This window comes from Lissotriton vulgaris, chromosome 4_1 (assembly GCF_964263255.1).
Source record: "Lissotriton vulgaris chromosome 4_1, aLisVul1.2, whole genome shotgun sequence".
Lineage (NCBI taxonomy): Eukaryota > Metazoa > Chordata > Amphibia > Caudata > Salamandridae > Lissotriton > Lissotriton vulgaris.
The window spans coordinates 1,203,872,614-1,203,887,103 of NC_141691.1; the positions used below are offsets into that span (position 1 = coordinate 1,203,872,614).

Genomic DNA, 14,490 nt, shown 5'->3' on the forward strand with positions numbered 1-14,490 from the left:
ATCACTCATTCAAAAAACGAAAATAGAAGGCAAAATAATGCAAGCTGTCACTGCTTCAAGCAAAGACAGTGGTAAAACATTACCAAAAGGCTTTCCACTCAAAAACTCATACATAACTGATGCAAATAATGTTCCTTTTGCTCTAATCACTGGAGTGGGGGATAGAGTATTTCCAAACATGGAAAATAGATCAGGGCTCATCTTAGCAGCACATGAAGGGCTCGCTTCTGCACACGCGGGTGTTTCCCCTACAGTATCCTTATTAAAACAGAGATACTGGTGGCGGCACATGAGGAAGCAAATTAGAAACTATGATTTGGAATGTGAAATCTGCCAAAAGATTTAAGCCTCTACTGTGAAACATCCTGCGCAGATGCCCTTGTTAATTTCAGATAAACCATTTTCTTGCGTTTACCTGGATCACTGCGGTCCCTTACAAAGGTATGGTAACTATAAATATATCATGGTCGAGGTAGATTGGTGCTCAAGATTCATTTGGATGTGGCCTCAGCGCTCGGCTGACGCTCGAACTGTTATAAAAGATTTGCCAGTCTTTAGCGGCACATACGCAGTCGGCATGCAACATTCTGACCAGGGTCCTGCGTTTAGCTCTCGAGCTTTCAAAGAGGCCATGGCCAGCATGCGCATTGCATTGTGGTATTCTAGTCCATTTCATCCTGAGGGAAATTCGGTAGTGGAGAGAAAAAAACGGGACATAAAGCAATCTATAACAGCCAGGGTTTTAGGCTCGGGTGAAGGGTGGGTCAAACATCTAATAAGTGTCCAACGTAGTCTTAACAATCTGCCAAGAGTTCTCTAGGGGGTATCACTCCATATGAAATCCTTTTTGGAACTAGAATGATTGTGCAGGACCTCGAATGCCACACTTCAGTGGTGGAACAAAAATCCTTTGATAACAAAGATTGTTTGGCTGTTTTGCAGGACTTAAATGAAATAAGATCCAGACAAAGTAACGCACTCCAGAAGCCAACAACCACTGAAGAGAAACCATCCCTCCCAGCAAGACCTGTCTGGATTCCAAAGATTGGGGATCTAGTCAGAAAAAAGATCGAGGACAAGAAGGAATACAGGCCTTCTTACAGACAACCAGTACCTGTCCTAGCAATCCACGGATCAAGAACAGTGTTACTGCCGCCCATCCTGGAAGAAAGGAGAACAGGTTTGTGTCCATCGACCTGGTCAAACCACATCATGTGGCCGATCATAAGTAGTAGGCCAAGTGGACTCCAAAGATGTAGCAGACGTCCAAATCTGGCTACTATCCAAGAGGTTCAAACTGAGAGACTCATCACCTTTAAAGAATCTGCAGTGCGAAAAGAAGGCCTATGCAACAAAGCCATGTAACTTGTACCTCTTGAGACCTAAATAACAGTTCATCAAGAAACCCATGTCTACAATGAAATAGCAACTGACTATACAAATGTAACAAGTGATCAAGTGGTTCTAGCGATTTCACCAAATCCTGATGCAATCCCTACAATTGACAGAACTGCCTCTGGCTATTTCATTAACTTTGATATGTTTTCCTAGGATCCCAGCGAACCTGAAACGATGCCAGTAAAAATAACTTTTAAAGAACAAACAACAGAACTCTTTCATCAACTGGAAAAAACTTATCTGGTTTCACCATTGATTGAACTTTGGATTGTGTTGGGTGTACTTTTTCTTCTACTTTGGTTGACTTTTGTATTTTCTTTGGGAATGATGATAAATGGAAGATATGTTAAAAAGCACACACCAAGTACGAACATCAACTTACTCCTCAAGCTACACAAATCATCTCATTGTGAACAAAGAGAATTGTCATCAGTGAACATCACAGCTGGTTCCTATGCCAGGTGGTATAGCTTGGGACAGAATTGAATATGACATTCTTGGTCCAGCGGAGCTGTTGAAGATTCCACACCAATTCAAGATTTCCTTCAGTGACTGTTTCATCTAGTACATTTTCTGATGATTGGGACTTCGAGACTGTTAATAATATGATGTCAGACTTCGAAATGTCTGCAAAATTTACAAATCATGAATACTAAGATGTTTCATCAGATTATGAACAAATGTATTGTTTTAATCACTATGGTCATCATTTCTTGCATAAATCTGCAAATCCTAGAAATATATTAACTTATAACCAATGGGAACATTGTCCTACACCACCAAAGGGTAGCTCAAAAACATTTTTTGGCAAATTTCCATACTTTTCTGGGTATAACATTTCAAATCCAGAATCATTTTACTTTAAAAATGTTAATAAGACAGGAATGAAAAGTATGTTGACAAATACAAAGCAAATTTTTTCTGCGGCCTTTTATGCTCAGCTGTCTACATTAGGATTTTACTTTTGAAATGACACCATTGAGACAAAAACGGTCTGGGGCACAAAGGTCTGGCAGGTGCAGGGATTAGACACTTTATTTAGAGCCTGCATCATTCCAGAACAAATAATGTTTTGGAATGACACTGTTCAGCAGACATCTTGTCTTGGATTAGCCAAGATAAGAGATTTAAACAATCCCTCCATACCTACACCTACGACTGATAGCAGTAACACTTCAGAGGGGGTGGCTGACTTACATACTATTTTGCTTCAGAACAGAACAGATCCTGATTTGGAAAAAATGGTTAATCTGGCCCACAGACACAAACACTTGTCAAGACAGATTCCTGAAAAAGACACAGGGGTTCATATACTCTAGGCCATATCCAAGATATGTTCAAAGACAGCATCCAGGGATAGTAACATTATACAGTGTAGGGAAACTGTGCCTTGAGTGGCTACATAAGTCTACACTGAAGTAAGTAAAACAACACTTATCTTTACTTAAAGATGGCGCTGATCTGAGGAGCTTCTTACAAGGACCAAAAAAACTGCGTCATAAACATTTTATATACGCGGTATCTATGCTCTATATAATGAAGAGTGGAAGATTACGCAAGCAGAGACTGCAGAACGTATACCAGAAATTGATCATATTAATTTAGAGAAATCTCTCTCTGTAGTTGACAATGGGTTAACGATTCGGTCATCCAGAATATATTCTTTGGACAGCATAGTATCCTCTGCCCATAGACATAATGGAACATGATGTGGTCATGTTGCAACATGGACAGTCGCAATTGTGTTCTGTAATGCTATTGGGCTGGACGTTACAAACCTTTGTTCAGGCTATGTGCCTTGGCGTTTAATCAACACAACGTCATTGTTTTCTGAATGTAATCTCACAGATAAATAAATCAAATTGGTGTAGAGGGGAGCAGACTATATGGTTCTGAGCATTGGAAAACTGGAAAGATTGCCATTTACAGTCACTGAAAAAACAGCTATTTAATGAATAATACACTGTACAATCACTCTGCCTGTTACAATTTTCCACTTTCGGTATTGCTTAAAATGTATACCAGCAGGCCTATATGAAAGGTTGGGTAAAGAATACATCAAGACATCCAGGGAATTACCTTATACACACAGATGTTGGAGTGGGGGGAAAGAAGTGTTTCTTAGTGGCAATAATTGTGAAAATTTACTAAGCGGTTCTTTCCTATGTCAGGGTATAAACTTACACAGGGCCTGCGATGGTTCCTCGAACAATTTATCCTGCCACCTGCAAGGTTCACCAGCTGCAGTGATTGATCCAATTTTTAGACAGCTTTCTAATGGAAGCTACATTATGTTGAATGATCACAGCTGCTGTGGCATGTTGCCAGGTTTAGCCTATCTCGTAACTGTGTCAGCCAGGGTCACTTGCTGTATGCAAGTATTGTTTCCAAAAACAAAGACAGACTGGGAGTCGCCATTATGGCCTTCACTGAACATCTCTTCTATACAAATTGATACTTTGAGCAGAATGAAAGCCATTCTTTTGCAAAAAACGATGCCATTGACCTCAGCCAAAGAAACCTATGATCTGCAAGTCGCAAGGACTTCTGCAGAGCTACACATCCTATGAACTACAAACTGCCCTGTACATTTCTCAGATATGTTAGGTCGTATCTTAAACATGTCTGATACAAGCGGTATTGTACATATATTTAAGACGATTGTTTCAGGACTGTTAGCACCTTTTGAAGCTGTCCTAGGAAGTTTTCCAAACTTCGTGCACTCTGTGTTTGGCGGTCTGCCTCTTGTTTTGGGACTCCCAGCAGGGATACTCTTTTTGCTCCTCTTGCTCCGCTATGGCAAGCCAAATCACCCGCGATACCCAGATCACTGTGGATGAAGTGTCGTGAACACATAGACCAAATTTTGGGATTAACTTGTAAAAGAGAATTATATACCACATGGTTTGTGTCATTCAGACCAATCTGGCAAGACTGCATCTTACCTGTTCTACGATGCCTGCTATGTGGAGAAGAATGGGTGCTAGACATCTGTCTGACACTCCCATCAGTCATGCCAACAGATGTTGATGCTTTGCTGGACCTTGTAAAGGCCTATGCGCAGTGTTGTCCCCAGTGGCTACCAAGTCTGATGACGGAATTCATTGAGTTCTCACAGACACAAAATGCTGACGGTGAGGTACAAGAGGAAAGTGGCACACAGGTACCATCCAATTCGAACATTGCTAAAGCGACCAAAACTGAAGGCGATGCTTCGCATCTTTGTGCAATTAATCTTCTTAACGAGGTAATACAACTTTCACATACAATGGTAGACAAATTCTTTTCAGACTTAGAAGATGTGGTGCTTTCTCCAAACAATAACACTGACTTTTGAATTGGCACACAGTGTTCTGAGAGACTCTGAATTCGACCTTCGTTTTTCAAAACAAGTTTCTCTCTTTGGAACTCTATTTTTTCTATGAGCAAACTTTTGTTTTTCCAGATTTGTATTTTTTTTTTTTTTGGGCACAAAGTAATCTGCTCATAGTAGAACTATTCATGGAGAACTAGAATTCTATGAAAAACTTCCAAGAGACAATATTTGACCTTGTCCACATTCAACCAGTTTATATAAACTGCCATGGAATGGTCTCGACTTTTTCTTCTGTACTTAAGAGCCATTTCATAAATGTATTTTCATGATTCATTCGGATAGCATTTCAAAATATCAAAATATATGCTTTGAATGAAACAATGCTTTAAAATGCGTACAGCACAAATGCTTTTCGTGTACAACCAATTTGAATGCATTCTTTATGTATTTTTGGGTGGGTTTTAACACATCATGTTTAGATATGTTTTAATTTGTTTAGAACTTAGTAATGTCGTACATAATAAAGTGGAGTAGGTGTTGTGTGGCGTTTAGAGCTCCAAGTGAATTTTCCCGATTCATGCCCTTATATAGGTACAATTCACATTGCACTTATATAGACATAGAAATCAATCCCTTATTTAGTCATAGCCCATGCAGACCAAATACAGGCATGGCTACTTCCACCTGTACCAAACGTCACAACGATTTCTTGGAAAATCGGTTTAAGCAGTTAGGGTACTTCCACTTGCTTGAATATTAATTTGTCCAAGAACTCATGTACTCTGCAAAGAACAACTATTCCCTAGGGGGGTTTTCCAGACGTTATTATGCCCGACTTTCGGTCAATCTATGGCATTCCTAAACACCTTCAAGATATAAATATAACTTCACTTGCTATTGCAAACTACATTGGTTTGGAGCAGTTCAACTATCTACTTGCCTGAAGCAGCTCACTACAGCAAGTGCTGATGGAAGCCGACCCTCCAGCTGACGCACTGATCAAGAGGCTATCTTTCTCTTGCAGAGAATCCAGCTCTGGTGTTTCAAAGCTCCCCTTGCGGGGTGTTGGGACATCGAATCTTGAGACAGAGATACCAGACCTCCTTCATTCTAAACCAAGGTAGGGAGCCGATTAGAACCTAGAGAAACCTTTGGTAGATTCTTGGCAAAAACAAAGAAACCTATGCTACACCATAGTTGGTGCACTAGGGTAGGCGTATTTAGAAGCACCAGTTGAGTATTTTTAGTCAATGTTATTTATGTATTTATTTTTGTATGGCTTAGAAACCATACAATGCTTTTACAGTTTTATTTTATAATACTATTCTCTCTGTACGCATTATACTTTGTAGTCTGCTTAACAATTGTAGCAGTTCACTTCTCTTGTATGAGAAAGAAGACAGTTCAATAAACCTTTTTATTGAAAATTGCCGTCTCTCAATTTCTTTACTAACTCTGTTGAAACATAGCATGCACGATTGACTAGGTGAAATACTTATCTATTGTTTCCGCAACTCTAGAGATATATTTCTTATTCTTGGGAAACAAAGTTGTCATGTTTATGCGGTTGTCAGAAACAAATCCCTTCTTGTGAATTCGAAAAAGTTTCTAGTGACCTCTAAGCTAGCTGGCACTTACTATTAAGTTTAGTATATACGATAGAGACCTAGTCGACCTCAGTCCTGCATCTAATCTATAGGATATATTATTCCAATGTGCAGAGCCTATTGGGAATATAGGAACGGCACTACAGCTGGCCTTGGGACTCTGCTTACTTTATCACTGCTAACCAGTGCATGTGCTTTCTCCCGAACGCATGGCGATAATCACTTCCACCCAACTAGTACTACATATACCAAAGGCTTTTGAAATTAAATGCTAATACTAGGCCTGCAACACTCAAAGTGCCACCCACTTAAGTAGACCTTTAAAAATGCTTCAGGCCGGCCACTGCAGCCTATGTGCTGTTGTAAACCGACAATTTGACATGGCAAAATAAACCTTTTGCCAGGCCTAAACCTCACTTTATATTACATTTAAGTCACCCCCATGGTAGGACGTGGTAAAGTGCACAGTCACTGGGCTACCCATAGTAAGTTAGTTTCATACAACTCTAGGCAACGCACATTAGCAGGCTGTCATATAAAAACCATTACTGAGAAGCAACATGATTCTGACAGTAACATATTAGCACAGCACACATTTAGACTGAGTTTACATAGGAATGGGCTTTCTTGATCTCTTGAGTGTGGAATCGGGGCTCGAGGAAAGAGGCAATTTAAACATTAGACAGTGATACAATGTGAGAGAGAAGGGCAATCGGTGATGTGGACAGGAGAAACCATCTAAAAATAATAGTGAAATCGTTGTTGTGAATACAATCAAAAAAAGGCCTACTCCAACTGTGCCCTCGCCCTCTCTCTCACTAAACAGACAATACATGTATCTCACCACCATATCTAAGGGATCCTCATAGCACCACAGTATACTACCACAGACATTATGCATACCCAGATCTTTGTCGGATAGTGACGAGAGTAGTTGATTTTTCACTAGAATCAGAAGAAGGTCCCAAATCACAAAGATATTGCACTGACTTGCTCTTGGAGTACTTACGGTTTCCTCCTGAATTCCAGGAGAAAGCAATAAGTATCTCAGACTTTTCCTGGAAATCAGAAGTACGCCAGGAGCCCCACAAAAGAACGTCACGCTTACTTCTTAGAAAATCTTTGTAAATCGTGCAAGGCTTATCAGAGTTTAATGGGGGCCCTCTCTTGACACTTTTATATATGTCAGTAGGCACAAACATCAGATTTTAAGTATTAAAGAAACATCTTCCAGGGAAAAAGTTTATATATAACAGATCCACATCTGTTGGTATGTCTGTATTTTCTGCATCATCTTAAGAAGCACAGCAGGCTTTGCTTCCAAAATCTATGAATAAATTTTGCAGCAGGATTATGCAGACTTGAAAAGGGTGAGGGCCTTTGGAATAATGTCCTCTCTGCTCCAACCCCCTTGCGCCAGGCCTGAACCAGATCCAAAGTGGTCAAAGTCACATAGTTGAGGATGGAACATTGATGGCCAAATTTGTCGATCGGACAAAGATTGGCATTGGCTACTTCTGTCCACGGATGTGATGATCTTAAATCTTTTCTGACTGTCTGATGACGCAGCAAAAAAAGACAAATACTACTACAACTGATAGATGGTCTAACATTTGCACATTTAAAACATATATACTTAGCTTTCACAGCAAGTAAACCCACTTCATTGTGATTTAACCATTAAATAAATGAGTCCTTACCTTTCAGAAATCGATTCTTTTGGAATGTAGAACTCTTCTTCTGCAAGATAAGCAGCGGCAGTCCCACCTCCAAAATATCTCTTCTGCAGAAATGGTGCAATCCTGTTTGACACTAGCAATGCTCCCAGGCCAGTAGGGAACCCAAAAATCTTATAAAAGGAGACTGGAACAAAATCTGCTTGGTGAGCTGCCAAATCCAAGGAGGAGGTACTGACATATGAGGCTGCATCCAGCAGCACATACCAATTCCCAGGCACATTGACTGGCCTTAAGTGTCCCAGTTTTATCTTCTCTATCCATTCAAAGGGATATTTAATACCTGAGAAATTGCTCTGTGCTGGATAGCAGAAAAGATGAGCTGTTGAGCAGGCTAGTGTTTCTGGTGGTGTCTGGGACTTCTCCAACAACAACATCTCCTCTGGCTTCAAAGCAACTGAGAGTACACTCTTCGCAGCAGTAATCATTCTCATGCCGACAACAGACGTGTGATTGTCAGTGAGGTAGCATAGGCAGCTGCCCGGTCGACTGGAGTCTGCAGGGGTCCAGGGAAATGTCTCTGCAACCAGCTTGATGGCCTCTGTGCTTCCAGACGTGAAGATGACACTGTAGTCTTCGGCAGTGGTATGGAAGTGCTGCAGAACCCTAGGGGAATACCACATTAACTATTCAGTCATTGATAAAGTCAAACCTTTCTCCATAAAAACATATGTAAGATCAATTTCATTTCCGGCACATATTGCTAAAAACCAAGCTTGGATAGTAAACAATATCGATTGGAGATCTGAAATTCAATATCAAGTGGAAAGGCAAATTATTAGGTTATCTTTGGGAAAAAAACTAATTTACATTTAATCTACAAATGGCGTATTTAGACTGTTGGGTTGCTGTATGCTTAATCAGTCCGCTAATTACCTAATAAAATAAGGTGGTTGCAAACATGTTATCTTTTCTTTGTCTCAGCCATGAAAGTAACAAATATATAAGGTGATTTAGGCTTCTCGTGTAATGGCAAATTTTAAAATGCTTTTCTGGACGGTGCTGGTGTTGGATCCTAACTCTCTGAACCCAAACCTTAACGTTTGATGCGTCCGTGTCAAACAGTGCCATCAATCAATCAGGCGTTTGCTAAGAGCAACTTCTCACCCGTAAGGGTCTCAAGGCGCTTGGGGTAGCAGGCCCTAGTCCATCAAGGAACGTGAGCAGATAGAGCAGGGGCCGAGAGTCTGGGCAACAGTACAAAAATAAAACTTCTTTATGAGCTACTTTCTGTCTATATTTATGAGTAGGGTCATGAATAAAACTTCAATTGAATGGTGCCATGTTTGAGCTAAGAGTTGCAGTGCAAGGTCTGACAATGAAGATACATTGCAGGATCCAGACACAGAGAAAAGATGAAAACTGAAGAAATGAGAGAGGGAGACAAAGAGAAAGTCAAACAAAGATCAATAGGTAGAAAAGGAGCAGCAATTGGATAGGTGAGGCAAAGGGGAAAATAACAGGGGTGAAAGAAATAAGGAGGAAGAGAAGGAAGGAATTTCCTTAAAAAACATCAGCGAAGGTCAGCCTTTGCATAATGGTAGAACTTTATTTTTTTATTATTATTTCATGAGTGCCTATTCAGAACCACTTGGAAGACATTTCATATTTTGGGGAAAATGTGCTGAAAAATACATTATGTGGCCCTCTTGTGAAAAGGAAAAGCTTTTTTTCCAGAGAAGAATGCCGTCCGAGCACCTATATGCGGTCCAGAAATCCTATAGGTCTGCCTGTCTCAATTCTCTTGAATGCGATTAGTATACAATAGGGTGTGAACTGATGAACTTCTGAAGCACACTTGAGTCACCAAGGACAGTAAGGAATATCTGTTATAAACGTTAGTAAGTTACTTGGAGTGAGTCATCGGGGTAGGCTTAGAAGCAAATGATAACACAAAATGGTGCCGCAACAGCCTGCTCTTTCAAATACAAATCTCAAATGGGGACCCAAATGACAGAAAGCTATTCAGCCTAAAAAGTATCTTTAACATTCATCTCTGTCCACAGCAGGATAAAGAGAGAAGGGTTCCTCATTTTCATTGTGGTGGTCCAAATGGGGGACACCGGGCTTCTTCGTGAAGAAGACGACCAGGGCAAGAGAAGGTGTTAAGATGTGTTTGGATTTTCATGGTAATGTTACTAGAATTTGATGTAGGGCACTCTCCAATCACCGATAGGTGCATAGGATAGGAATGTCAACTGAAGACCATCTCTGCAGAACAATCCAGGATCTGCAAAAACACTTGAAGAAATAAAGAATGGAGAGGAGGTGGAATAATGGCCAGAGCTGCCGACTTTGAAGCAGGGGAACTAGGTTTGAGTCTCAGCGTCGGCCCATCATCTAGTGATTCTGGGCAAATCACTTAATCTCGCCATGCCTGCCCCCAAAAAAATGTATGTGTCCTTGTGTAAAGTAACTGGGGCTCGTGTAAAGTAACTGGGGCTCGTGTAAAGCGCTCTATTGCCTTTGGGTCGAACTTGCGCTATATAAAACTGCAAAAAAAAAGATGTTTCTAACTGCCCATTGCTGATAGAAGCCTGAAAGACTCCTGACCTTCAGTGAACGGAGGGAATGGACCTACTATCCAAAATTTATCTCGTACGTTTCCTGTTCACTGCTGCAGAGACAGAAAAGGCTGCAGAGACCGAAAAGGCTGAAGAGAGCTCTGATGTAAAGAAGGTCGAGCAGGAAGAGTCCTGAAGTTAACACAGGATGGGTTTGATCACAGTTGGCAAGATTTCCAGGTTCATCCTGTTCTGAGTTTTTTTGCCACAAAAGAAACATTTTTCAGATAGACCTCACAATATTTTTGTGGGCCCTTCCTAACTAATGTGTCCAGCCTTGCATAGCTAATGGATTTTGAAAGCTAAAAGTGAATAGGCCTGCAGGTAAGGTTTGCACAGGGACTGGATCGCAAAGGTAATGCGGCAGCAAAGAGACCCTGTGGTTATAAAAGTCAGCTTAGTCATGCTTAATGATATTAGTTCCAAAACTAAAGGGTTCAGTTGTAAATCAACACATATGTGTCTGACTTCATGGTACCATCACTGGCTTCATAAATCTCCCTGGCCCTGCCGGAGTATTGTGAGAACCAGAAAAGTAAGTTCTAAGGTAAAACCTTGACTGTTGTCATCTGCTAGGCTTGTCCAAATCCCTGTGGATGACCTGGAATGGTGACTAGAGCCAAGTTTACTAAGAACAATGTTTCTGATTGGTGCTCTGACATTTCTTGGGACTTTTCCGTAAACTTTAAAAGTCCAAATCTTTGGCTCCGCAGATCTGTTTTATTCATTGTGTTGTCATTTTGATTTTTAATATTTTTCTTGATTTTTCAGAATTGGTTTGGGAATTGCTTGTGTTTTCACTCTTAACTTTCAAGCTTCTTAGTACTACCTTAGGACACATTTTTTGGGGGAATGGCCTACTGCTTGTGCCATAGCTGTGAGAAGATAAGAAGAGCTTCACACTGAACTGCGACCAAAAGGAAATATGTAAGATTGTTTACTCTCCCAGGTTATGAACCAAATTCCTAACAACCGGACAAAGAGCTGGATCTAGCAGTTAAGCGCTACCAATGAGAATGCTTTCATTACTAATTTCATTAGTGGACAATATGTCACATAACAGGGAAACAGATCACATGTGATGTAAACAAAGGAGAGAAAAAGGAAAGAACATTAAACAATTGATGCCATATTACATCTTGTTAATGCACAACACACCCCCAAATAAAAATAAAAATCTACAAATCTTCCACATTTCTACTTTGTGACAGGGCTCAAACATATTTAAAATATTAAACAGTTCTCCATATCAAGGTGTATTTTACCAGGCCAAATCTCACCTAGCCCATATGTGTTAGCTATCTTTCCTCTTTCATTTATTTCCTTACACGCTGTTCCAATTTTGTCAAATGTTGGCAACCTATAAGCAAGGCATAGCCAATCGATCTAACATCATAACAATAAGAATAGTACCGTAGGTTACTTGCATATGTTAGGAATTTTAACTGTAACAGCAAGAGTAAAAGTGTAATCAAAGATGTATCCTTCCACATTTTCGACTGCAAGGGCACACCGTCACAGAACATACGGACCAGCCCATCATTTGGAAAATGTGGGCGAGGTATAAAGACTGCAGGCAAATTGTATTTTCTCTAAAACATGATTGTGCTTTGTATTCCAAGTCTGGTCTCTGGTGCAGCAGTTTGAATCCAGTCCACCTGACCTTCCTATGCTAATTTATTGTCAAAGTAGATTAATGCGCTACCACTTTATTGAGCTTATTTGAACAATGAATGACCCATTTAACGCTGGCCCCATTATTTTGAAGCACCCCTAATATGATATGACCACACCCATCTGATACACACAGGCTATAAAAAGAGCTTTCAACAAAACAAAAGAGGTGGTGCACATGGTTCAACCTTAATTTTAAAATCTGGACAGCATTTACAAATAGTGTAGCTTTCCACACCAATCCAGCATCAATCATCACTATGCCACTTTCGAGCTTATGTGCATTTCTTAGATTCCTTTTTATCAGCTTTGTCTCCTGACATGTCACACTATATCATCTTGTTCATGTATTGCAATCTAAATATCTACGATTTCGACTCTAAGCCTTTCATTTTTACAGTTGATTATTATTTTCTTTCAGTCCTTTTATCAGTGTTAGCTGGCCCAGTTAGGGCTAGTGGACGCAGGCACAGCTCTTCCCATTCTCCATTAAAGGAAGTTCTTCGCTAAGCAGAGGGCCAATCATCTTAGCTAAGGACTCATTGAACGAGTTGCTGCCTGTAGAGGGTGGGTGGCTAAGCCATAACTTTACTTTCACATTGTATGTGCAAGTAAACTAAAACCCCACAGCCTTACCTGTTTGGGACAGGGCATGCAGAAGCGATCACCAAAGCAAACATCCTGTAATGACATGGTTTGGAAAAGAGGGAGTAGTTGGTCATGAAAGGTACCACCTTTCCTTGGTTCTGTGCTGTTCCTTTTGCTTCCAGACCTCAACAGGAAGCCAGGAGACACTGGAGGACTACCTGCAGCAGCAGAGAGCCCCGGCTGAGAAGCTGGAAGAGGTCAATAGTCTACCTGTGTGTCTATGCATACATGTATGGATGTTTGAAGGTGTCATTGTAAAGGTGTGTGTTTTTGCAAGGGGTTTGGAGGTTAGAGCAGGGGTGGCTCCTCCTCAGCAACACCTTCTGCGAGTTCAGCAGGCAAACATAAATAAATAAAATGGCATGTCAATGACATTTTATTTATTGGCCACTGCACCATTGCGCACTGCGTACTGTGCAATGGTGGCAGCACTGGTCTACAGTGCACATGTTGGATTGGCTGGCCGTCTTCCAACAGCCAGACCAACGTGTGCACTGTAGACCCAGTAATCCAAAGGCTGTGAAACAGCCTGGAGATTGCTGGCATAGGCCCCAGACTGAAAATTAGTGCTGAGTGGGCCTTCTCCCACCAATCCTGGAGCTGCCTTCACAGCATGAAGCATCTCTAGGACTGGTCAGAGTTGCGTTCCAGAGGAAGGAAGGAAGTCCGTCCTTTTCCTGCCACACTGGTCGTGCTCCCACTCCCGAATTGATGGAAGGTCGTGTGCCGCAACATTCCTAATTTAAGCTAACCTCCCCTGGGTTTAAGTATGGGGTAATGGTACCTTTGTTTCAGGATCTTTACTAAATTTATGGCGTTGTTGGTTGCATTTGGGCAATCCCTGGTATACTAGTGCCCATAGGTGACATATTGTGGCCCTTCTTGGTGATATTCTGGCCACTCTGGCATAATAGTGGCTCTAGCTTGTCATATTGTGGGGGTTCTTGGGCATATTTAATCCTTGCATAACAGTTGTCCATCTTTGGCAAGGTATCGGCATTCTTTGAGAGAGCCAACCTGTAACTAGTATAATAGTGCCCCTCTTAGCCAAAAACATAATTTTGTCCTAGGTGTGTTTGATTTAGTTCAGTTTCACTATTTATGTGAGGATGCCTGATAATTTCTTGACTGGGTAGATGCTGGAGAGACCAGGTTCCTGCTGTTATCAATACTTTCAATAATGAAGGTGCATGGACCCTCTCAACTTGGTTACATAATCTTGGTTACATCAAGAACCTCAACAGAGGGATCATCGCTTGTGCCAATATCCTGGTTCCCCTCAAGAGCAACCGAATGGCAGAGAGCCAGACCACAGGCAACTTGGTACACAGAGGACCTCAGGCTGATGAAACACCACTTCAAGCAATTGGAGCACAAATGTAGAACAAAAGATACAAGACTGTGCGATGGCTGAGATTAGAGGTGCACTCTACCACATAAATCAAGAAAGTTCAAAGTACTATTAGTTCAATGTCCAAATATTTTCTGGTGCTCTAGAGAAGGAAAAGCCATCCATTTTTTTCTCGGCTGGATAGGTCCAGGAAAGA

General features: G+C 41.0%; 1 protein-coding gene across 1 annotated transcript in view; it reads right to left on the reverse strand.

The window, feature by feature from the left end:
* Nucleotides 1-14,490, reverse strand: part of LOC147723041 (molybdenum cofactor sulfurase-like) — a 1,924,377-nt gene that overhangs the window by 1,160,125 nt on the left and 749,762 nt on the right. Inside the window, exon 4 of the mRNA XM_086965414.1 lies at nucleotides 8,022-8,663. Within this exon, the coding sequence (XP_086821540.1) occupies nucleotides 8,022-8,663 (642 nt within the window). The remainder of the gene's footprint in view (nucleotides 1-8,021; nucleotides 8,664-14,490) is intronic.